The 23835-nt window shown below is 39.1% G+C and overlaps 3 protein-coding genes across 3 annotated transcripts; all 3 read right to left on the bottom strand.

The window, feature by feature from the left end:
* Window positions 1-7983: 7983 nt before the first annotated feature.
* LOC149112194 (uncharacterized) lies at window positions 7984-13788 on the bottom strand. Its single transcript, XM_089289958.1, has 2 exons — window positions 11968-13788; window positions 7984-10167 (listed from the first exon to the last, which is right to left on the bottom strand). The coding sequence occupies exon 2, from the start codon at window positions 9940-9942 to the stop codon at window positions 8758-8760; it is 1185 nt and encodes a 394-aa protein (XP_089146084.1). The 5' UTR covers window positions 9943-10167; window positions 11968-13788; the 3' UTR covers window positions 7984-8757.
* Window positions 13789-14747: 959 nt separating this feature from the next.
* On the bottom strand, window positions 14748-20202 carry LOC110061659 (uncharacterized). The gene is made up of 2 exons (XM_020768512.2): window positions 20023-20202; window positions 14748-16706 (listed from the first exon to the last, which is right to left on the bottom strand). Exon 2 carries the CDS (start codon window positions 16703-16705, stop codon window positions 15314-15316), a length of 1392 nt encoding a protein of 463 aa, XP_020624171.2. The 5' UTR covers window position 16706; window positions 20023-20202; the 3' UTR covers window positions 14748-15313.
* A 1611-nt stretch (window positions 20203-21813) lies between these two features.
* Window positions 21814-23797, bottom strand: LOC110061675 (uncharacterized). Its single transcript, XM_089289959.1, has 2 exons — window positions 23706-23797; window positions 21814-22912 (listed from the first exon to the last, which is right to left on the bottom strand). The coding sequence occupies exons 1-2, from the start codon at window positions 23736-23738 to the stop codon at window positions 22208-22210; spliced, it is 738 nt and encodes a 245-aa protein (XP_089146085.1). The 5' UTR covers window positions 23739-23797; the 3' UTR covers window positions 21814-22207.
* Window positions 23798-23835: the final 38 nt, after the last annotated feature.

Here is a 23835-nt window from a genome sequence, read left to right as displayed (position 1 = left end):
CCTTAGTAATTGCCTTACTTGGTCCTAACTGTAGTTCTGAGAATTTGGTAGCACATCAAGACAACATCTCCTAGTCGATGAGTTTGGTTATCACTCTCGTTATACTTCTCTGCTTTTCCCATTTTTTACAACACCTTTTGTAAACCAGATATTGATCTTAGAAGCCTAAACTTTCAATATCTAGAGGTTAAACAAACGTTGATCTATCGTTAAGGTGGCACTTTCAAAAATTCATAGAGAGTTGTGTAGTATGCTCAGTTTAATTTCAAGTACCTGTGGTACAACAATATGTAAGAACAGCTTCGATTCGTAGTGAAAGATAACTATCTCGGTAATCAGATGATTCTGAATGCAGCTTGTAATCACTGACAAATTTCCCTTTAGCCTTCCGAATTCCTTAAAGTATTCCTAAAACTTTTGTTACCGTCGAGAAATTTTCAGAAATCTTCGAGTGATCTCCGGTATTCATCTCGGATGACTGTCGGCAGCCGTTCGGAATCTTCGTATTTCTTTAGAAATCTTCGTTGTAATTTGCAATCGACGTTTAGTCTAGATCGATATTTGTTTCTAAGTCTGTTTCATATTGTTGAACAAGTTTGCAAATAATTTCATAACACAGTTGTGTGTTCATGTGATTGATTCAGATGACCATAAGTACTGTTTCAAGAGTAAATTTCATTGTCCTGGTATTTTTCTATTTTATTACACTGAGTTTGAGGCTTTATTCGATCAGAATTTTAATTCTAGCATGACAATGTATTTGTTGTAAAGTGAATTTCGTTGTTGCCAAATAGTTTTTTTTGTTGTCCTTCAGGCCATTTAAATCTCCTTTCGCCGAAAAAGACCCACCCAATGATACAGTACGATTCGCGCTTTTTTTTTTTTGTCACAAAAATTTAGATGGTGTTACCAAATGTAGTGCCACCGTAAGAACTCAACGTTGTTTATCCACTTGAAATATTTCTTGAAATCATGTCGACCAAAATGGTGGCTACCAGAATCGAGATCTCTGATTAATTACGGCCGGAGGCTAGTTACTGAAATATATGGCAGTCGTTCGAAACAAATAAATACCACGACTTTTTCTACAAGAAAAAAACCTCGAGAATTTTACAACGTAAGCGTCAAATTTATTGCCACCATTTTAATCGAAGCTTATGAAATTGAAATTCTTATCTCGTTGTCATCTCCACGTGAATTTCAATCTCTTCATTCGTTCCCCGGGTCATACCAATGAATTCCTTCTTCGCCGTTAGGCCATTTCTTCTCCTTAAAAATAAGACAATAGAGAGAAACATAAGCTTTTTCTCGGGACAAATTATTTAGAGGATACACTATTACTACCACGGCAAGGAGTGACCAAAGCTCGTATGAACCGGCTGCACGTGGTAACGGTTTACAACATTTCGGGAGCAACACGCAACGAGAAGAACAGGAAATATCAAACAAATTGAACGCAAGTATCTTACATGCATGTACAAACTTTCGCAAATTATTTCTTAACTCTCCACTGGAACTTTTCATCTCAGTGATTTCAAAACTACAACTATCTGGTTTATGAACGAAGCTGTTCGGAGCTCGGCACGAAGAAGATTGCGAGCGAAGGCGGAACTTAACTTTAGGAAGGTAGAAATTGTTCCGTTTGATTAAGGGAAAAAGGTTAATTAAAACCATCGCTCACCTTTAATATTTTAATATTTCTATCTCGTCCTGCATTCTCTTCATCGAAGGAAGAACATAGCAAGATCCGACATCACCAGGAACACATAAATCCACGTCTTCACACTATGACAAAGTTTTTCGTTTGACGCAAATTCCACAACAAATAGTCATGAATATTGATCACAAACTAGAGCCAATCGCTGACAAAAACGTCGCCGCATATTTTCACGACTTGGATTTTAATTCTTATGCAAAACTATTGTATCACTTTAAAAATATCCACTTCACTCCAGATCTTCGCATTTTTAGGCTTTATTAAAACAATACTGAATATGTGAAATTAAATACATTTTTAAAGACTGTTTTACGCAGCCGTCATATTTCGTCAAATAAACCTTTTCTGATAATCTTATTGGTCGATTTTTGCAGGTTTTTAAATATTCCCGTGTTAAGACCTGATGGCCTTCGCCGAATCAAAGCTTATAATTAGGTACAAGCTAGAAACAAATAGTAAAGAAAAGAACTACTTTAATAAAACAGTTTTTAAAGTTTGATATTTGAATGGCTTAATTACTTTTAAATTTTGATGTTGTCATTTCTAATGAAGGAAAATCGAGGTTTTTCTGTTGGAAATCATTGGTTTCCTTGTGGGTTCCCACCCATTTTCCTCTTGCATTCTCTGAACCCGCCATTCTCGTCCCCAGAGCCCACGATCCTTCTGGCCTGCGGCAGGGATCGAGAGCTCTGGGCTGGTCCAACACCGGAAGTCCGCGATTCACGGACTTCCCGTCAAATCTGGCAAATCTGACTGGCTGAGAATACGAAACAAATACTCTGTGCATGCTCAGAAAATCGGGTCCGGCCAGAGCTCTCGATCCCTGCTGCAGGCCAGAAGGATCGTGGGCTCTGGGGACGAAACTGCAAACCCGCGGGCTTTTAATCGTCCTTTTCACGTGTTTTATCATGCGCATGTCCTATTACCTCTGTCTTTCCGTTTCTCCTTCAAATCCCTGCGCTTTCGCCACACGCCAAGTCGTTCATTCATCTGTGGGTCTCCCTCATCGACATATCCGTGAATTCGTAGTGGGTTTCTTTATGTCTTTGCTCGTCCGTTAAGTCGTGACCTCCCTGCGTTATGCACTTCACGTGCATTGTCGTGAGTTTTCCTGCATTAGGCCATGGCTTTCCTTGTGCTTTGAGCTATACACAGCCCCGTGCGTTACCCGTTAGTTCCTTGCTATGTCGCCCATACTTTTGCTGCGAGTTTCCCAATGCCTTTGCCTAGGTTTCCTAATGCATTTCGTCATATGTTCCCCTATGCATGCTTCGCTTGCATTCACTTTGTGTCCCTTCTACTTCCTGTGCGTTTCGCTATACGTTGTTCCGTGCATTCCTCCATACGCAAGCCCTTGCGTCCCCCTTGCGGATTCCCAGTGGGGTCTCTCCTACGTTCCCCGTGCATCCTCCATATGTTTTCCCTTGCATTCCCTGTGATCACGTGATTTGTTAGTAATTAACGAAGAAAGAGACTCGAGGAAAGAGAATTTAGGAATATAGCAAAAGGAAAGTTGACTGGGAAAACAGAAATAGGGAAAGAGTAACGTATAAAAAATAGAAATGAGAAAGAAGTATGACGCAAACATATGCTCCTTATCTTTGTCAGCCATATTGGTGGGAAATTCCAGTGGGAAACTTAATCTGAACAAAAAATAAATAAACTAGAGCACAGCGAAATTCGCTGAGTCTTTAAATGCGAATTTTGCGGACCTTAGTGGTTTTTGGTCCGCGGTTGAACCTCGACAAGAAGTTGGACAATGTAGATTTCTTCTCGGTTCTTTTCCCAGTCTCCTCCGAGGTGTTACCTTCTGTCAAATCCACGACTGTTTCATTTACAACGCGGACACCACTCGCGCCGGAAGGAACATTGTCTTCATTTGAGAACAGGTCACATGATCACATGACATGTTAAAATTGTCCGTGGTGGGCGAGTTTAAATCGTTGAGAAACTGAGAGAGATCCGTGTCGACTGATGAGGAAGACTCATGACTTTCACCTATATCAAGTTTGATTTGTTTTCCTGTTGTAAGATCCCGCTTTTGGCGTGAAGTTTTCAGCGACATTTTACCATCTTCCTCCACAAGGTTCTCTGACTCAGTGCAGCCGATCACTTGGCATCTGTACTTGTTTGCCGCTCGCGGTGTCTTTACGTTTGTCTTACTCCAAGCCTCGTCCTTGTCAGCTACTGGCGCGACTTTGTTTGTTTTAAAGCCTCTCTTTACTCATCTCTTACCATCACAATTTTTTCCTCGTTTGGCCAATTTTCCTCCGTCATCGACTTTGTCATCTGCCCCAGCAGACCAGCTCATCACGTCGTATCGTTTTCATCGGCTGCCTGAAATTTCTTGACTTTTGATTTACGAGCAATTCGAACTCCGAAACGACTGTTATTCGTTTTCTGAGCGCCAAAGTTTATGAAGTACAAGAAAAAGAACAGCACAAAAGATACTCTGGGATATAGTCGACACATCTTTGCATTCGACTTTTTCTCAGTTTTTCACAATATATTTTTTTAAAACATAAAAGCCTGGAGACCAGGCGGTTTTATTTAAATTAATCCACGATCCTAATGGTACAAAGGTAAGTAAATTAACTTAAGTGTTACAGAGTTCGAATGTACAGAGTTCCATTGTTCTAGTTACAATGTATAAATCAATTAATATCAATGTTCATTTTGTCTTACAGCCAGACGCAAACAGCGCACAGGCCACAAGGGCCCGGAGTAAGCATCCGCCTAGTAAGTAGAACTAATGATAAGTGAAAACTAAAGATAAGTGAATACTATATACAAAGAAAAAATTATAAGGACGGAAAGAAACAAAGATCCCCATTAGAGTTTACAGAACATAAGGCATTTCCGAAAGACCAGAAATTCCTCATGGCATCGGGGCGGCTACTACTGATCCTAATTTGGACATCTTTCTTAACAAGGCTAATCATGGCGTCGGAATTCAAGACAGAACATCTGAAAGTAGCGCGATTTCTAGCAAACCAACACCAATAGATAATCGTTGCAATTAAATATTCAGAAAGGGAAGCACCAGTAGAAGACCGGTCACAAGAAAATACCGTATCGTATTCTCAGATAACAGGGGCGCACAACAACGATCACGACTGACATTTTCCATTTTGCCCTTCCAAATAAAGGGCCACACAATAGACTTAAATTTATCATGCACCCACTGGGGCGGAGGAATGACTTTAGCTACATGCCATAGGCGGCTCGCGCCCAGGACATTAACAATTAGGGCTCGGACTACAAAAGAAAGATCCCTTTGTTTCCAAAGACTCAAAATTGAGCTAAGCTTATCGAGCTTAGTCCGCCAGTTATCATCATCAACACCGACCAAACCATTAGAAAAAAGGACACCTAAAACCCTCATTTTGTTTACCCACTTGAGGCCAAAGGGGGAATCCCCTCTCGCGCGCCACCTCCCAAGCCACATTGCTTCCGACTTGGAAGTGTTCAATTTAGCACCTGAGCCCTGTTCAAACTTATGCACTACCTTAAGAAGAGAGCAAAGAGATCCTTCCGTTTTTAAAACACTAGTGGCATCATCGGCATACTGTGAGATTTTATATTGAAGGCCCCCGGCTCCAGGGAGCAGGAAGCCTTCAATATTCTTACATCTACGTATCTGTGTCGATAAGACTTCCGAAACCAAAACATAAAGTAGAGGCGAAAGCGGGCAGCCCTGTCTAACACCCCTCTGAAGAAAAACAGGGGGGACAGGGAGCCATTAACTAAGATACGGGAAAAAGCCTTGGCATAAAATAATTCAACCCAATTACAAAAGGAAGGGCCGAAGCCAAACTTCCGTAAAACACGGATCATAAAATCGTGGTCGACACGATCAAAGGTTTTCTCCTGATCAAGGGAAACAAGAATACCTGATTCATTGGTTTTATCAATCATGTCAAGGACATTACGAAGTAATGACAAATTAGAAAAAATAGTGCGGCCAACAACACCACAAGTTTGATCTTGGTGAACTATCGCAAAGCACTCGCATGTTTTCCTTTTTATAATCTTAATAGCGCACACGCTCGTGGGTCTCTTTATAATTTACTCTTATATTTCGATTACTAAAGTGTAACTTCCATTTTCTCGCGGCGCCATGATTACGTCAGCAGCTCGTGCTAGTTCTGCGTTTTTTTCGAATTAGGGAAGTACGGCTCTTAGTTTGCGCTTTCTTACTGGGTGTTCTTAAACTTTCTACTATTTTCCAGTGGGGGAGGGGAGGGGAACGTTCTAACTGACACTACTTACGAATCTTTGTAGTAGCAATTAAGTCAACTGAAGTACACACCAATGTGAGTTACATGACTTAAACCCTTTCACCCCGTGGGGGGCATAGGTCCTTAAGGAAGTCTCTCCATCCCTCTCTGTCTTGTAAATGTCTCTCCAACTGTTGCCAGTTGAAGCCTGCCTCTCTCATCTACCCCTTCATTGACCGTCGCCAGCTGTTCCTTGGCCTCCCTCTCTTCCACTTACCCTGTGGGTTCTATCTCAAGGCCTGCTTGGTGGCCGTTGGTATTGGTTTACGCAGAGTGTGTGCCAGCCAACCCGAACGGTTTCTCTTGATCTGCCATTGCATTTTCTCTTGTCCTGTTGTTTGCCATAGGTTTCGTTTGAGATGGTAGCGCGAAGGAAAGCGCTAAAGATTTAAGAATCGCATGATATCGCTATTATGAGCATGTTGTATGAATCAACTGCTATAGTGTCGGTTAAGAGCTTTCTTTTTTCACTTGTATCAATATATATACTTAAAGGACGATTCCCCTTTAGAACTGCTACAGTCTTTTGCTATCACAACTTCAGTTCAACTAGTGATCGAGTGGTTTTTCTCCAGCGAAAGAAGAAACTATGAAGGAAGTCACTCCCGAAGGGGTCTCCTGTGTGAAAGAGTCGGGCATGCTCGTCGGAACATTTGAATTAACCCTTTGAATACCAACTGCGCATATATGCGTAATTAATAGTCGTGTTCTTTGTACCACTTGTGACGTCATCAATTTAAATGTCATCAGATATTCTTGATAAGCAGATAGTAGTGCTAGGCTAGGCCTTTCCGCACAATGGTCAGGTTTAGATATCGACGACATTCCGACGTCGCAAATCGAAAAACAACGTTATCAGTTTTGGTGCAAAAACGGGGGTAAAATGGTCCACAACGCCTATGATTGATCAAGGTCCATTTCTAGGCTTCGCCCGTAATTAACATCCAACTTCTCACTGCAGCCAGAAAGAACATACAATGCAAAAGGTAGCCAGTGTAAAAGGGCCGAGAAAAACAGAAAGGAAAGGGCCAACAAACGAAATTGAGAATGGTTAATGGCAAAAAAAAAACAAAAAAACATTCAACTGCTATTTCCTGCTCCCTCTTTGGTTCGAAATTTAACCAAAAATAGACTGGAACTTTGTTAAAACATCAGTATTACGGGCACTCAACTCTTCGGACTCCAAATGTGGACGACTTATTTTTTATTGTGAGAACGTGCGGCAAATTACCGACTCCGTGGCCATCTAATTACGCCTCATCAAACATAATAGATTGACAGTTTTACTCGCCTTTCCCCCATTTCGACAAATGGTATTTCACTTCGCTCAGGCAAAGCAGAAATGAAAAAACTACAGAGATCAAGGCAGGCTCACTTTCTTGGCGCCTCTTCACCAGACTCCTTCCCGCCGGATCGCTTTGCTTTTCGCCGCTCGCGCGCGACTCGAAGGTAAGCCTGCTCAAAGGCTAGCGGATCCCAAGAGTTACGGTCTCCGTCCCCGATTATGGCTCCTGATTCATTATAATATATTACCATACATAAGAACAAAGGAAAGTACCAAATTGAACCAAAACAAAACAGAAGTTAGAAAAAGCTTTGAGAATGTGTCAGTGAACAAACTCGTCAATTAAAGCTTATAGCCAGATTCAGATGAATTGCGAAGGGAAGAAAATGTTTTAAATTTCTTCGTTGTTTTTGTCCTCGTAGTATATTTCAATTAACGTCGTCGGACCAAGACTTCAATAGTGGCGGATCTAGGGGAGGGGGACGGGGGACGGGGACGGGGGGCCCGCCCCCCCTTATTTTGAGTAAAAAAGAATCGCAGAAGAAAGAAAAACCGGCAGGGCATAGTTAATAACTACTAACTATGGGCAGGGCAAGCAAAAACAAAACCCAGGCCCCCCTTAGCTCAAAGTCTGGATACTGAAGAGGTTTCTTGACAGAAAGAACAAATACATTAAGTAAAAAAACATGCAAACTTACAGATTTCTTCTACAATCATATGGAAAAATTTAATATTACAGGAAAGTTTCAGAACTCTGATTCGACTTTTACATTTCTGTCAATAGCATTGATTTCCTATTCGGAATCATATCATAGTGTCACATATTGAGCTTAGGCGATCGGTTCCATGTTGCTGTTTTGCAGAGGACAGCAAAGAAATGTAGCAAGTTCTATAATGCAGATCCAGACAGCAACACTAACAACAACAACAATCTTCATTTGTGCTCTTTTAGGTTTACACATAGAAGAGCGGATATATAGCAATTTTCTGTGATTGAACTGCTTGTACCAGGCACGTCACATTTTTCAAAACATTTCTCATGAGCTGAAGTATTCCTTGATTTTGGAAAGTGTGAATTTGTTTTGTATGCTAATACCTGCTAACTGAATGAAGCCCTTCCCACACTGAATACATCTAATAACATTGAATTCATATGAAATGATGGCTGAGCAAATAGCACTGCATATCAAAATAAATAATATGATATGACATTTAACCTGTAGTACAAGTTCTCATGTGGCAGGTAAGGTCTCTTTTAAGTTGCAATTCCAGAAAATATCCATACTCTCCCCACAGAAGGGAATGGAATTTCCTGGGGGGGGGGGGGGGAGGGGGGTCTGTAGGACCAAAAATTTAAAGAAATGTATGAAGCAAATTGGTATTTCCAGAGGGGTAGGGGAGGGGTCTTCCCTGGGGAAGGCTTGGATATTTTCTGCAACTACGCAATATTTAAAGACTTCAGCACAATGCGGATACTAAGACTCTTCCTCATGATGTACTCTTTTATGTTGTTTAAGTTTCTTAGAAAACTTAAATCTCGAGTCGCATAGAGGACATTTATAAGGAGTATCACTGCTGTGGATTCGTTCATGTTCTACAAGATTGGATTTACGTTTGAAACACTTCTCGCAGTCAGCACATTGGTACGGCTTGTCAACAGTGTGCACCTTTGAATGATCCCTCAGACGTGAAGAAGAGCCAAACCATTTATCACAGTCAGGGCAATGGTGACCATTCTCTCTTGTGTGTAATTGTATGTGCTTGTTGCATGTTGGTTTTGTTATGAACCTCTTGTCACAGTGAGTACACTTGAACGGTCTCTCACCCGTGTGTGATCTTTTATGCAAAGTCAGAAGCGAAGGCAGTGCATACTGCTTGTCACACCAAGGGCATTTGTAAGTTTTCCCTGTTAAGTGGACATTCCGCAAATGTTTTCCACAACCTGATGCTGTTTTAAATTTCTTGTCACAATGAGAACATTTGTATGGAGTCCCTGGCTCATCAGCAGATTTACTAACTCGTTTATGCAGTGTCTTTCTGTGCTCTGTGAGAGCTGAATATGAACTAAAATTCTCACTGCAGAGAGAACACTGGAAAGACTTCTTTTCAGTGCCACTGTGGATTCTCGTTAAGTGCATTCTGCGACCTTCCACTGACGTATACCATGTATCACAGAGAGGACATTTGTAGGGCTTTTCGCCGGTGTGTGTTCGTATATGCACTGCAAGTTTTGAAGGGTATCTGTATATCTTGGGACAATGAGGGCAAACATGAGCCCCTTGGGTACTGTTGCCAATACCTGTATGCAGTCTTCTTCTATGCCATTCCAAATCAGAAGCAGTTCTAAAATTTTTGTCGCAGTCAGGACATTTGAAAGGTTTTAATCCACTATGCATTCTTCTGTGAAATACAAGACCTGAAGATGCAATAAAACTCTTGTCACACTGAGAGCATTTGTAAGGCTTCTCTCCAGTGTGTGTCCTTATGTGCATTTTCCTAGTTTGTTCCGATCTAAAACACTTATCACAGTGTGAACACTTGAAGGGCCTCTCCCCAGTGTGTGTCCGTATATGCACTACTAGTCGTTCACGCTCTCTTAACCTCTTGTTACAATGGGGGCAAACATATTTCCCCTGGGTACTCTCTTTGATATGTGACATATCAGAAGCAGTACATACTCTTGTCACTGTCAGGTTGCTTGCAAGGATTCTCTTTAGTACAGGTTCTGATGAGTATTCAGTTGCTTTGGATTATCACATTAGTTGGTCCATTTAGCAGTGTTTAATATAGCACGCACTGCTTTGCCTGCAGGATCTTTACATATCTTGTACAGTAGGGGTTGGCAAACAAGAATTCCATTAGTAGTTGAAGGGCTTTTCAAAGATCTGTGAAAAAAGCAAAACAAAAAAAAAACATAAACAGGAAAAAATTATGATATGCAATCTCTATTAACATTGACTTATTTAATAAAGCGTCTGGTACATGTGCAGATCCAGATGATTTTCCCCTCTTTTCTTATAGCAGAATGCCAATGTTTTGCTTTAGAAATTTGGTTCATCAAAATCTGCAAGCGGATCCTGTCACGGCAAGTATTTGAGTTTGAGAAACATATAGTCCCAACAATGCTGTTGCTTGTTTTTGTGGCTGTTTGTCTATTCTAGACAAACAAGTTGAGACTGATGGCCTGTTTACATGGAGGAAGGGAGCCTGGTAACTGAGTTACCTGGCTGACAGAGGTACCTTAGCAGAGCAAACATTTCACATGTTTCTTTAGAAAATGCATTGAAGTATTAATAATTATTTAACATGTCTACTTCCCCGAGGCACACTACCTTTTGTCATGTAATCGCTTTTGCACTGGGTTACTAGGTTAGCCAAGGTGAGAAGATCACAAGGCAAGACGAGGCAAGGCAGCTTTTAATGTTACCTGCCTCTGGTGACTACACTCAATTATTAGTAGGGTGCAAAATAACAGCAGTAGATGCTGAAAAGCAGCCACAAGAGGAACGAGAGATAAGAAATTAAAATAATTATGCTACTAAAATGTTTCTTTTGTCTGCCATCTTGTTTGCTGTGCTTTCCAGCTGCTCTAAAGATAACCCACTGACTATCCCACTTAAGTGAGTTGCATGTAAACAGGCACTATGCTTTTACTCTCCTCACCAAGTAGGCCAGTTAGCCGGAGCACCCTACCTCCACATAAACATGGCCTGAGGCTAATAATTAGCCTTAAGCCAACAAAATGGGAGCATGTCAATTATTGACATGCTACCATTTTGTTTGCCAAACAATTTTAAGTGACTAAAGGAAAATTTAGGATTTTGGGTACTTGCCTTGTGCCATAGATTGATTGTATACTGTACATGTAAATGAGGCTAAATCTGAATACTGCCTTAGACAACCTTAGCCTCATACTTACATTTCCAGATAAAAGATTCTGTTGTCAAATGTGAGGCTTAGATTTCTAATGTACTGTGGTTTAAATTATGTAACATTTCCCATTGGTCTATGGATGAAAGATCCTCTCTGTAGGAACTTTTAATTAGTATATATAAGTTATTTGCCGGCTGGGAGGTCTGCATAGTGAAAAACTGTGACTGAGGTCTTGAAAGGACCGACCCTAAGCCAACAAATAACATGTTTATTTTTTTTCCTGCAGTAAATTGGTCTTACAGATTACAAATGGGTTTGTTTATGCAAATTTGTCATTGAATCAGCTTGAGTGCCATCTACTAACGATTTGTAATAAATCTCTGCAATGAGCTAGTAACTCAGATAGTAGACAAAGAAAGATGTATTAAAGAACAGATTTTTTTTTAACTACTTTATGTTAGTTGCATTTATTTCACCAGTTAAGTTCTCCAAAATTGTTTTTGCGGTGTGAAATTTTGTGCGATGTTTGAAGTTTTACTACAACTTAACAATTTCTGTCAGTTGTTGCTATTAAAATCACTTGAAATCAGACTTTTCTACCGTAAATCGAATAGCAGAAAGCAAGGAAATTCATTAAGTGTGTTCCACAGAAATTCTCCTACATACAGCAACGATCAGAGAGGTGAACTCAACTGAAATTGACTCAAATTTTACGGTGAGAGAAACACAGGATTACGCGCCATTACAGCACCAAGCTACAAACAAACAAGCAAACTCTCACAACTTCAAAACACTCAATTGAATTTACTTACAGTGACTTTCCTTGCCGGACTGGTCATGAGCGCATGATTAGCCAATCAAATTCAAGGATTTAGGATTCCAGCCTGCTCAAATGCTTGACAAAAAAATAAATCTTAATATTATATGGCTAGCTCTGTGAGCAGGCAAGGTGAACAAAATCCTGCACTATGATTGGCCATTCAGGCGGGAGAGATCGCACTATCTTGCCCGCTTGGGACCACCCGCTATGTCCCATAAAAATTTCCCTGAAAGCCATAAAATAAATTGTTTATTGACCAAGCTTGTTCGGTCAAGATGGCTGGATATTGGGCTTGTTCTTTTTTTGCAGGTTTATGGGCCTCAACTCTGTCTTGGTCTATAAACACAAGCAAAAAGAGAACTTGGCTGATATCCAGCCATCTTGACCTCATTTTTGGTCAATAACCATTATATTACAGTACTCATATTTGAGATCTTTAAATGAACTGCAATACATACAAAAATACAAAAACTCATCTGCTGGACAAGTTTAGTTTGACTCTACCAAAAAAAATTCTTAAATTTTGTTATGAGTTCCCTGCATTCTGACCCCTTGTCATCCATTTTGGAAATTTTAGAAAACAGAGAAACACTTGCAGCTTTCTTCCACAGTAAAATCATCATTTCAGTTGGACTGCCATCTGGGATGATGTGATATTCTCCATGAATGAAATCATTAAGAAGATGTGATTGATCATTTACAGTTATAGACACAACTTCCAAGATAAAATTATCATTTCAGTTGGACTGCCATCTTGGATGATGTGGTATTCTCCATGAATGAAATCATTAAGAAGACATGATTGATCATTTACAGTTATACACACAACTTAAGCAGTAATTGAAGCCTGAAACAAAAATTCAGGCCTGAACAGGATTCAAACCTATGACCTCTACAATACTGGTGCAGTACTCTGACTGAGCTATCAAACCAACTAGGAGCTGGTCACATTGTAAGTTTATAATGTACCTGTAGATGATGAAGAATTCAAGTGAATATACGAAAGATCATTTTGAACTGCGGAGAAAGATGAAGACATGACTGATCATTGCAGTTATACACACAACTTAAACAGTTGTGAAATTAAAGCCTCACAAAAAATTCAGGCCTGAACAGGATTCAAACCCATGACCTCTGTGATACTGATGTAGTGCTCTACCAACTGAGCTATCAAGCCAACTGGGTGCTGGTCATATTGTGGTCCCTATTGAATGGACAGGTAAAATTTTGCCAGGGCAACTATGTCATCTGGCATACTTGCCCTGTTGACAACTTGAAAAAACAAAACAAAACAATATGGATCCCTGTTTTAGGGCATTGAGCCAAAAAAAAAAAAAATGACAGGAGATTATGTGTTGTTTGAGAATTGGTACCTCTTGGATGCTTGGATGTGACACAAAATTCAAGATGTAAAACAAAACAGGATCTTGGTACCTCTTAATGGTTCTTTTCAAAATTTCCGGCAAGCACCCCGTCCTTTCTAGGTGGGGGTCCCCCCTCCCCGGGATATAGCCATTAGTGAATTTTGAGATCTGCAAATAACAAAGTTGTGACAGAGTGCAGAGCTTTTAGAGCTCCGAATATATTGTGTCGGGGGTAGAAACAATTTTAATAAATAGTCAGGCAAATAAATACCTAGGCGGACGCATAAATTCTCGTAGTGAACTTCTAGAGCTATGATTAGATTCCGACAGTGTCCTAAGGCATAGAATCGCCGGCTATTTTGCGATTGCAACCGTCTTTTCGAAACTCTTTTCAAGTTGCAGAGTATTTTACTTCACTTCCCTGCTGGTCTGATCTCTAAGTTTTTAAGTCCTACCTTTCTCCAAATTAATCAAGTAGACTGCTCTACTCTCCACCGAATTTTCCCCAATATGGCGTCGAAATGAACTGAATGGTCTATCACGTGACCAGTTACTCCGGCGTTTCGGAACCTCCTTCCCCTCCCCCCATGCACATGCGGGATAGTCTCTTTTTGAGCGTATTTCATTAATCTCTATATTTGATTGAAAAAAAGAACTCTGATCAATTCGGTCAGACATAGACAGAACAAAACAGCTTGGAACACAAGCACAACTCAATAACTGCAAGATGTTTGGCAAGGATGGTGAGAGAGGTTGGGAAGCGGATGAGGAGATCATAAAATGGTCACCGAGACACTAGTCATGTAGTCTCACAGCTGACAGTAAGGTTGTAAACTAGATGGAGGAATGGTATCTTGTATTGCTTCACAGTAGTACTGTGGTCTACCTTTTTTAAACATTTCTAAACCCCCTATAGAAGGATATTTGGTTTGACCTCCCACCCCTCTGAATATAATTTTGTTTGTTTTTGTTGTTGTTAAAAAACGATTTGGCAGATTATCAATACAAAACAAGTTCATTTTGGCATAGAACGATTTAAAGATGTAAACAAATTACAGTCTCCACTGCCAATTTAGCATTGATAAATGCTAAATACTTGGGCATGTTCACAACCTTACACTGACATTATGGGGTATTATGACACAAATCAATAATATATAGTTTAGCCAGACCTAAAAGCGGAGCTCCAGATTGCAATAAGTTAGCCATGGAAGAAAAAGAGTATTTGTTTTTCTTGGATCAGAAAGTCAACAAATGATCAATTGTGAGCATTTAATTGTTCAGCGTGTGGTTTCACTATTTTCTCCATTGATCATTTGAGTTTGGTAGACAGTAATGTGAAATTTTGCTCCAAAAGGGGAACAAAGTTGGTAATGTTTTATCAAGTTATCAACACATCTTGCATGAATAAGATGATGATAAATCAAGATGAACCTTTAATTTAATTCACATACTATGGACACAAAAGACCGTATTGCAATCGGCTCATATAGCAGGATACCATAGCATCAAATTAATTTGTTAAAACAACCTGGGCTTGAGCATTATTTAAGTGCTTAATGTAACTAAAATGGTAGTCCAATAACCCCCATTATTTACTGTGGAATTGTAATAAGCATGTTCAAACACAAGGTTTTGAAAAAATATTTGAAAAAAATTCTCTGTGACAGCCCTTTGATTATTTGTTTGTCACCCTGGGTATATCACCTTGTCATGGTGTTGAAGCTTGTGTATGTTCACAATGCAGATCCAAAGAGTGATACTGGCTGCCAAATAATACTCAAGGGGAATGGTCAACCCCCTCCCCCCCCCCCCCCCTGTTCCATTAGGCTGCAGGGTCTTGGCATGAGAAAAAGATGCCTCTAGAAACACATGAATTGTGTCACAATAGCCGACTTGCATTGCAAATCAACTTCAAAGTCACTTCTCCTCCAATGTACATTATCTATTGAGTTGAGTAATAATCCTGTACTTTCAAAGTACAGCTTTAACAACAATAGTTACTGTACTACTTTCATCTGTAGAATGACCCTCTTTAACATGAACCTTTTTGTGTAGATTCAGAGCAGAAATTCGTTTATAGCTATTTCCACAAACAGTGCACTCGTATGGTCTCTCCAAACTGTGAACCACTCCATGTTTCTTCAACTCTGTAACACTGGCAAATTGTTTATCGCACTGAAGGCATTTGTGAGGATTCTTTCCTGTATGTGTGAAGACATGCCTCATCAGGTTTGTCGCTACTCGAAATTTCTTCTCACAATAGGGACAATAGTAGGGGTACTCTCCATTGTGTATTCTTATGTGCTGATTAAGAGTTGTTGATCCTGCAAAGCGTGCATCGCATTGAGGGCAGTGGTAAGGTTTTTCACCAGTATGTACACGTAGATGTCTTGTAAGACATGACTTCTTTGCAAACTTCTTATGGCACTGTGTACATTCAAATGGCTTGACACCTGTGTGTAATATCTCATGTTGTTCTCGTTGTGACTTATATCTAAACTTCATATCGCAAAAGGCACATTTTAAAGGCTTCTCTGTAGATGTATAATTACGTCTGACTGATTTCTTTGGACTGTGAATCAGTGCAAGATGTCTGTTCAAGTCACGCTTACAAGTAAATCTTTTTTCACATTCGGAACATTGATAAGGCCTCTCTCCTGTATGTATCACAACGTGCCTTTTCAGAGATGCAGCTGTTCTAAATTTCTTCCCACAATTATTGTAGGGGCAATTGTAGGGATAGACTCCAGAATGTATTCTCATGTGCTGTGTAAGGCTTGTTTTACCTGTAAAATTTGCATTGCATTGAAGACAGCGGTAAGGTTTCTCACCAGTATGGATTCGTACATGGTTTTTTAGAGTGAATAACATGGAAAATGTCTTCTCGCACTGAGTGCATTTAAATGGCTTGTCACCTGTATGAACTCTCTCGTGTATGTCTCGTTGTGATGTATATCGAAATCTCATATCACAATAAGAGCATTCAAGAGGCTTCTCTGCATTGTAGTTATTTTCATGCACTTCTCTTGCTGTTCCAGTATACAATTTCTCACTGCAATGAGGGCATGTGTAACATCTTGCACCTGTGTGACTTTTTTCATGGCTTTCACAGTTGGTTTCATCTGATGGTGTGAAAATTTTGCTGCATTGAGGACATTTTATGGGTTTCAGGCCAGAGTGGGTGCTTTCTTGGACTTCAAGCTCTTGAGATGTTGTGCAACTCACTTTGCATTGGGTAGACTTGGACGGTTCTTCAGCAGCATGTATCCCCATATGGTGTGCAAGTTTGGAAGACTCAGCATAGCTCCTGTTGCACTTTGAACAGCCGTACATTTCTTTAGGCATTGGCTGACTCATTTCCATTCTGTTCAAGTAAACATAATAACATAGGAAGATCAGGTTAACACAACACTTAAAAAAAGATATAAGATTTCTAACATCACTTTCACCACAAAATAATAGACTTGCCCACAGACACACTGGGAATGCCAAGCCTGAGAAGAGAAAAATGTCTGCAACACACTAAAAGCCCAAGTGTGAAAAAAGTTAGGAATTATGGTGCATGCTCAACTTGTTTTGCTTGCAAGAAACCACATTACGTAACGTCATTCTTGCACAAATTTTTCTGGTTGTCATATTTCAGTGGGAGGAACTATTAATTAAACTTATTTTCTTTCAACCAAATATGTCACTGAAGACTTTTCCTTTGAGGAACATTATACTACAGTTACTACATATGCATCACATCAAAGAAAACTTGACGACTCAAGATAAAATTTATTTTAAGTCATCAAGTTTTAATATAGATAATAACGTAGATAAGCATATCAGAGTTTACTGCTCAGATGATGAGCAGAAAGCATATCCTTGTTTCATTTTGTGATTTTCATGAAGTAGAAATGGCAATACATGATTTTCTAACACTTGCTGTGATGCTTCAGATGAGCAAGCATAATTTGACTCGCCAGCCAACCAGAAATTCAGTGTTTCACGTTGTCAGCATGGCCACCTCTCTACAAAGGCCCCTTTCCTCTGTCCCCAATGTGGCCATTGAAGAGAGGTTATACTGTATTGACCATGGTCAAAAGAAGGCCAAGTGAAAATTGACCCGACCATAATTTTTTTGTGATCACATGTTTACCTGCCTTGTTTCATGATGAACATGCAATTTGAATTTCATGCTTCTGATTGGCTAAATTGCACTGAAGGAAGTTGTTTTGGCAAATTTGGCTTGTTACAGGTGATAATATTCAGGCGTGTCCAATCAATAAAAATCGATCATCAGAAGGCAATCGATATAATCAATATAATCAATTAGAATTAATCGATTATTATCGATTGCCTCAATAAATCGATGAAAATCGATACTCAAAATTCAAATCTTCGTAATTGCTATCAATTGCTATCAATTACTTTATTGATTGTCATTGATTGTAATTGTCAAGTCTTGAATGAAGTTCGAGAACAAATGTTAAGATGACACCCTCTGTTATATTTTACCTTGATGACAGAAAGGAAAGGAAACTGATTATCATAATGCACACTTTAATGCTATCTGCCACAAACATGTGTCAGACGTAGGCAATGACATGTATTAGTAGTTGTGTCAAGTATTAACATTTGAAGGGGTGCATGGAAAAACACCCTAAGTGACATCTGATAGACTGCAAGATTCTCCAAGCAAATTGCTTTTCACTTCCTTGTACAGTAAAGGAGAATTTGACATGAGATCAAGAGTCACTTAGGGTTTTTTTCCACTCACCCCTTCATTTGTATTTTTGTGAGACCCCTGCCTTACTGGCTGCTATTTAACGAGCTGATGAAGCTTGTCATTATTTGTTAATCGTAATGCAATTTCGTGACCGTTGTATACAGGTAAAAGATAACGGAATTTTGGATTCAGGAAGTCTTAAGGGTGACCGCGTCCGTTATAAACAGGTGACCACTATGTGCAGGTCAACTCAACAGTAAATACAAGGGATGATTTTTCGGAAGTTGCACAGTGACCGTTATACACAGGATGACCACTATATACAGGGCCATTATATACAGGTTTGACTGTACTTGGTATAATCTGTGCCATCTGCACTTGTGTTTTACTCTGTAAATGTGAATTAAAATTCACAATATTTCTGTGTTTTTTTTCACGGGAAAAATGGTAGTAAATTGCACATACTTAACTTGCGTTTTTTGGCGCGTATTATATTTCACTGTGTGTGAAGGGTTGGTTGATTGATGGAAGATACTGTCGCTGTTATTGTCTGTTCTTAGTGGCTTTTCTTCTAGTGAAGCTTTTTACATCAGGGACACTCTCAGCTATCACCTCATAAGCCACTTTGTTGTTCTTACCCCATCTTAAAGTCAACTGAGATCAACTACAGAATGTAGGTATGACAACATGGAATCTATTTTTTAAATACCGTCAAACCTCTCCATACGGACACCTCTCTAATACAGACAGTTTCCTATGTAACAACAAAATTCTCATACATTTCCTCTAAAAAAAACCTCTATAATACAGACCCTATCTAAAATGGACAACAGACACTAAATTTTGGCCCTAGGGAGCAAATTCATACAAATTTAACCTCTATTATGGACACTTCCGGGACCAGGTGTCGATAATTTGGGGTATGTACCATTTCCTGACGGCGGTTACACAAAGATTGACACTTTATCATTCAGCGATAGCAATACCAGAACGTCAAAATGTTAGTTTTCAAAACTTACATTGACAAATGCAAATACAATACAGTGTAATCGAAAATACTGTGGCAATAGCCAATTCAATATTCTGCATACAGTGCAGTTCTATACAACGTTATAATATAGATAGGACCCTGCACGTGCTCTGATTGGTCAAAAACCCATGTTTTATCAGAGTATAAAACATAGAAAAAGCCTGTTTTATTGTTTTTCGCTACATTATCTCTATATCATAATGCAAATGAAGAAGCCTAAGCTGTGTATTACACTGTGATAAAACACTGCAGACATTGAGAACACTCGAGAAATGTAGAAAGCACTCGCCTGCAGCTCATGTTTTCTACATTTCCCTTGAGTTCTCAAATGCCCGTCATGCTTTATCACAGTGTAATACACAGTTTAGGCTTCTTTATTTGTTAAGTAACAATTTAAAACAGTTGGAAATGAAAGGCGTTAGGTGTAATTAAGATTTTCATTACTAAACACTCTAAACTGACAGTGGAGACTTAAAAGTGACGTCATCATAGTGATCTCTCCAATACGGACACCTCTCTAATACGCAAACTTCGCTCTGTCCCTTCGGTGTCCGTATTAGAGAGGTTAACTGTACATGGTTGATTGTCTTCAATGTCGAAACCTTTCCCTGGCAAGTGACTGATGTAAGTCCACATTTAAATGGTATGTCTACAGTACACAATTTCACAGCTCCACTACCCCACTTGAATTTTTGACTCTGGTAAGGAAGTTTATCACCAGAAAATGGAAAAGATTCTAAAAACTAACCGGCCAAAACCGAAGATTGGGAGCGATTTTAGCACTTATTCGTAAAATATATCTCACGCATACATCTCAAAGCTTCTAAGAACGAAGCATATAAAAACAAAAGGAACCATTCAAGTTCAGTGAGATGCAAATGAGTGGCCCGGTATTCTACAATCTAATCACAAAAATTATTGCTAAATAAAAATACTCACCTTGGCTTGCAAATTAAGCAACATTACTTCAAAATAAAGTCCAATTAAGTCGTCCACATGGCCCTCCCCGGTTTATATTACTGTGAAATTAATGGGAGTCAATTGAAACAGATGTGTGAAATAGAGGCAAATTCTTTTGATAATGCAATACATTTTTCAGGTGGTTTGAAATCACAGACGGGTGTGGGGAGGGGGGGGGAGGGATGGAGGGGAGAACTACTCAACAAACAGGTAGGATCCACTCCAACTTCCAAATCCATATAAATGCTTCAAAAGAACAGTAACCCTTTCAAAATCCTTCAACAGAAAATTGTACTCTTTTCACAAAGCTACGCAGTAGACACATTACTAGACTGCAAGTAGCCTCTTTCTTTTCCTTGAAAGTTACGAGAATTCCTGTCTTGCCCAATTCCGACGATCCCCCCATTTTTTATTTCCTTTCCCTAAATTGTATAATTTAACTTCTCTAAATTTGTCACTCACAGGATTTCTGCATGCAGGGACAAACATCGACTGCTCATGTTCTAATGTAACACCCTCCATCCCTTTTCTACAAACTTGGACGGCATAGCCCCATGATGACCAGTTATTTTGAAAGGTCTTTAAAATACCCTAAGTAGCAGTTTTCTCTCCCTTATTTATACTTCACTGTGTTTGTGAAATCTCTACCCCTTTATGCACCTCCAGCTTGAAGAAGCGATCCCTTTTTTTGTGTAAGGCCTCCCTTTAGTTAAAATCGAAAGGAAAGGGGAAAACTAGAAGCACCACTGGAGGGGTGCACTTTTTGCTTCTAGTGTCCCCTTCTCCCTCTGCTTTGAACACCTGCCACGCAGGAACCTACCGGCGCTTTATGAGCTACACTTTCTGCCGGTTTCTTTGTGTATTGATTATAAGATTTTACTTTTGACTTTTAAATGTATTTATAAAGGCAAAGGTAAAGGTAAACTTTATTTAGCTAGGGTGACCCATTCAGTGATGAGGCTGATATCCAGAGGGGCCCTGGACTAAAAATATGATAATTAAAAATACAAGACATCGTGATAATTTAAAAATACAAGATAAAATTTAAAAAATACAAGATATAAATCTAAAAATACAAGATATAAATCTAAAAATACAAGTAATAATTAAAAGTATAGAGTATAAACGAGCATGCAATAATTTATAAAAATCTAGTTTCTATATAATGGCCTTATGGCCTTGCACCAACTTATCTTAGTGATCTCATTAGTATAAAATCGAATTCATCATATAATCTTAGGTCTACTGGTAAGCTCTTATTGGACCATCCCAAGGGAAAGATGCTTCCAACATTGGGGGCCAGATCATTTTCAGCAGCAGCTCCGAAACTCTGGGATGGCCTACCTGAAGAGCTTTGTCAAACAACATCACTTGACAGTTTTAAATCTCGACTTAAGACTTATCTTTTTAAGAAGTATTTTTATAATTTATAATTTTATTTTATTTTTATGGTGATTGTTAAGCGCTATTGATCAGAATATGTAAATATGCACTATATAAATTGGTAAAATTATTATTATTATTATTATTATTATTATTATTATTTTAATAGTAAAATAAAGAATCTCCCATTTCATGACATGGTGTGAGTGGAGGAGTATTTTGTGGTGGAAAGGCCAAAGTAACACAATCTTTTAGACCATACTTCCATACTTCCTTTACATCTTTCTGTACACACACATGAAGACAGAGAGTAAAATTTAAAGATTAATCAAAAACAACAGAAAAAAGATCCATTAATTAACTGATAATGAAGCTGCAAACTACAACTCCTCAGTGGGAACATTTTATTGAACAGTAAACATCACTTGCTAAGCCAGTAAAATAAGCTTACTTTTCAACACCATAAACAGAGAAATCTTTAATAATAAATATTGAACTCAGAAGCACCAACTGTCAACTCAACAAAACATGCTAACGAAGCTGTTGAGAGTGTTATTGAAAAGCGAAATATGGATACAGTGAAAAACTATCAGATGAAAAAAACTATCTGATAAATAAGAATTAAGAGCACAATATTGAATGAAGAACACTCCAGACAAGAGACACTGAATGGAAAACTACCGCATTAAGATAGCCATAATAGAATGCAAGTTTACTTAAAAGTTCCCAAAATTGATCAATACGTCAATGCCACAGAATCTGAATGGCATCATATCCTGCTTTAAAGTACAGCAACAACTACAACATTTGTGTCACTTTCTTTTACAAGCTGATCCTCCTTACAATGCTTCCATTTGTTATGTGTGGTCAGACTCGATTTTCTTTTGTAGCTACTTCCACACTCAGTGCATTTGTATGGCTTGTCAGTGCTGTGAACAACTGTATGTCTGCGGAAACCTGTCTGATCAGAAAACTGTTTGTCACACTGAGAGCAGCTGTATGGCTTTTTGCCTGTGTGCACCCTGACATGCCTATTAAGATTAAAGCGACTGGCAAAGTGTTTGTTGCAGAAGTCACACACATGACGTGTAAAGCCATTATGTATTCTTACTGTGTGTGCATGACGTGATGATGGATGTCTAAATACTTGATCACAATGATGACAGGGGTACTCAAGCAGACCAGTATGTATCGTCTCATGCAGTTTCAAATTTGATGTCTTTGAGAAAGTTTTGTCACAATAAGAACACTTGTAAGGTTTGACACCAGTGTGAACCCTCTTGTGCTCATCCAGATGAGATGCATCTCTAAACCTCATATCACAGTGTGCACACTTGAAACGCTTCTTGGCAGTGTGATTCTTAACGTGTTTCCTCCATACCCACTTGGATTCAAATTCTTTTTTGCACAATGGACAAATATATGGTCTGTCAATGCCATCATGTATTTCCCGGTGCACTTTAAGATCTTGCATCTGTTGGAAACACTGATTGCAAAAGGAACATTTATAAGGACTTGACTCCCCTTCATGTGTCAAAATATGCCTTTTCCAAGCTTCTGTTATTCTAAAAGTCTTATCGCAAAAAGGACAACTATGCAATTCACCATTTACTTTCTGGTGCATAGTAAAACGTGATCTTGTTCAAAAACTGAGCTGAAAATGGCATAACAACAGTGTGTGATCTCTTGCGCTCTTTACAAGTTATCTCTGTATTGAATGTCTTATTATAATCGCGTTTGTGGGGTTTCTCTTTGGCATTAGTTTTGTTGTGATCTGCCAGAGATGATAGATCATCAAAACTGTGGTTGCAAACAATACAGAGACAAGTTGGTGAGGTGAGCAACTCACTCATCCCCAAGTTACTGAAAGAAATCAAATAATACATGTATGCTTATACATGGGGCACAGGGACAAAGAGAAATAATTCTTAATCGATTGACGATTTCCAGTGTCATTTCAGCGTATTCCAATTGTCATTTCAACGTAATAATAAAAGCCGACAATAGGCTTCGATCTGTGAAAACATTCTACACCCAAACTGAGCCGAGCAATCACATTAATGGAATTAAAGGAAGATAACTAACTAACAAAATATTCGTTCATATCAATCATGTCCAGCAGTAATCCCTCTGGAAAGTCTGGACGCATGGAGTACTGTCAGTTTTGTAAGAGTTTCAGCTCAGGACAGCCCCGTTTGCCTCTATACATAGAAGACGTTTTAAATAGAACATAAATCAAAAAGTCATTAAAGTAATTAAAAAACAAAAGTACTAGTTACCTCTTCCGTCAAAATGTTCAAACTATGGCCCATAAGTCACGACACAGTTACCTCGAGAAGGCTGCCGTTTGACAACTATGTTGTGTATGCATAAGCAAATTGTCTCCATCAAAGGGTGGATATGATTCTT

The sequence above is a fragment of the Orbicella faveolata genome, unplaced genomic scaffold, assembly GCF_042242905.1.
Source record: "Orbicella faveolata isolate gen_17 unplaced genomic scaffold, um_ofav_v1 contig_2, whole genome shotgun sequence".
Classification (NCBI taxonomy): domain Eukaryota; kingdom Metazoa; phylum Cnidaria; class Anthozoa; order Scleractinia; family Merulinidae; genus Orbicella; species Orbicella faveolata.
Note: the sequence above shows the minus strand (reverse complement) of the source record. Positions and strands in the feature narration are given on the sequence as shown.

What these genes read in the sequence shown, in the direction of transcription:
- LOC149112194 (XM_089289958.1), bottom strand. Translation starts at nt 9,942, where the DNA reads ATGTCACATATCAAAGAGAGTACCCAGGGGAAATATGTTTGCCCCCAT.
- LOC110061659 (XM_020768512.2), bottom strand. Translation starts at nt 16,705, where the DNA reads ATGGAAATGAGTCAGCCAATGCCTAAAGAAATGTACGGCTGTTCAAAG.
- LOC110061675 (XM_089289959.1), bottom strand. Translation starts at nt 23,738, where the DNA reads ATGGGCCATAGTTTGAACATTTTGACGGAAGAG. An exon ending in TGAACATTTTGACGGAAGAG is followed by an intron (nt 22,913 to 23,705) that starts GTAACTAGTACT and finishes TTTTGCAATCAG; the next exon opens with TGTTTCCAACAGATGCAAGA.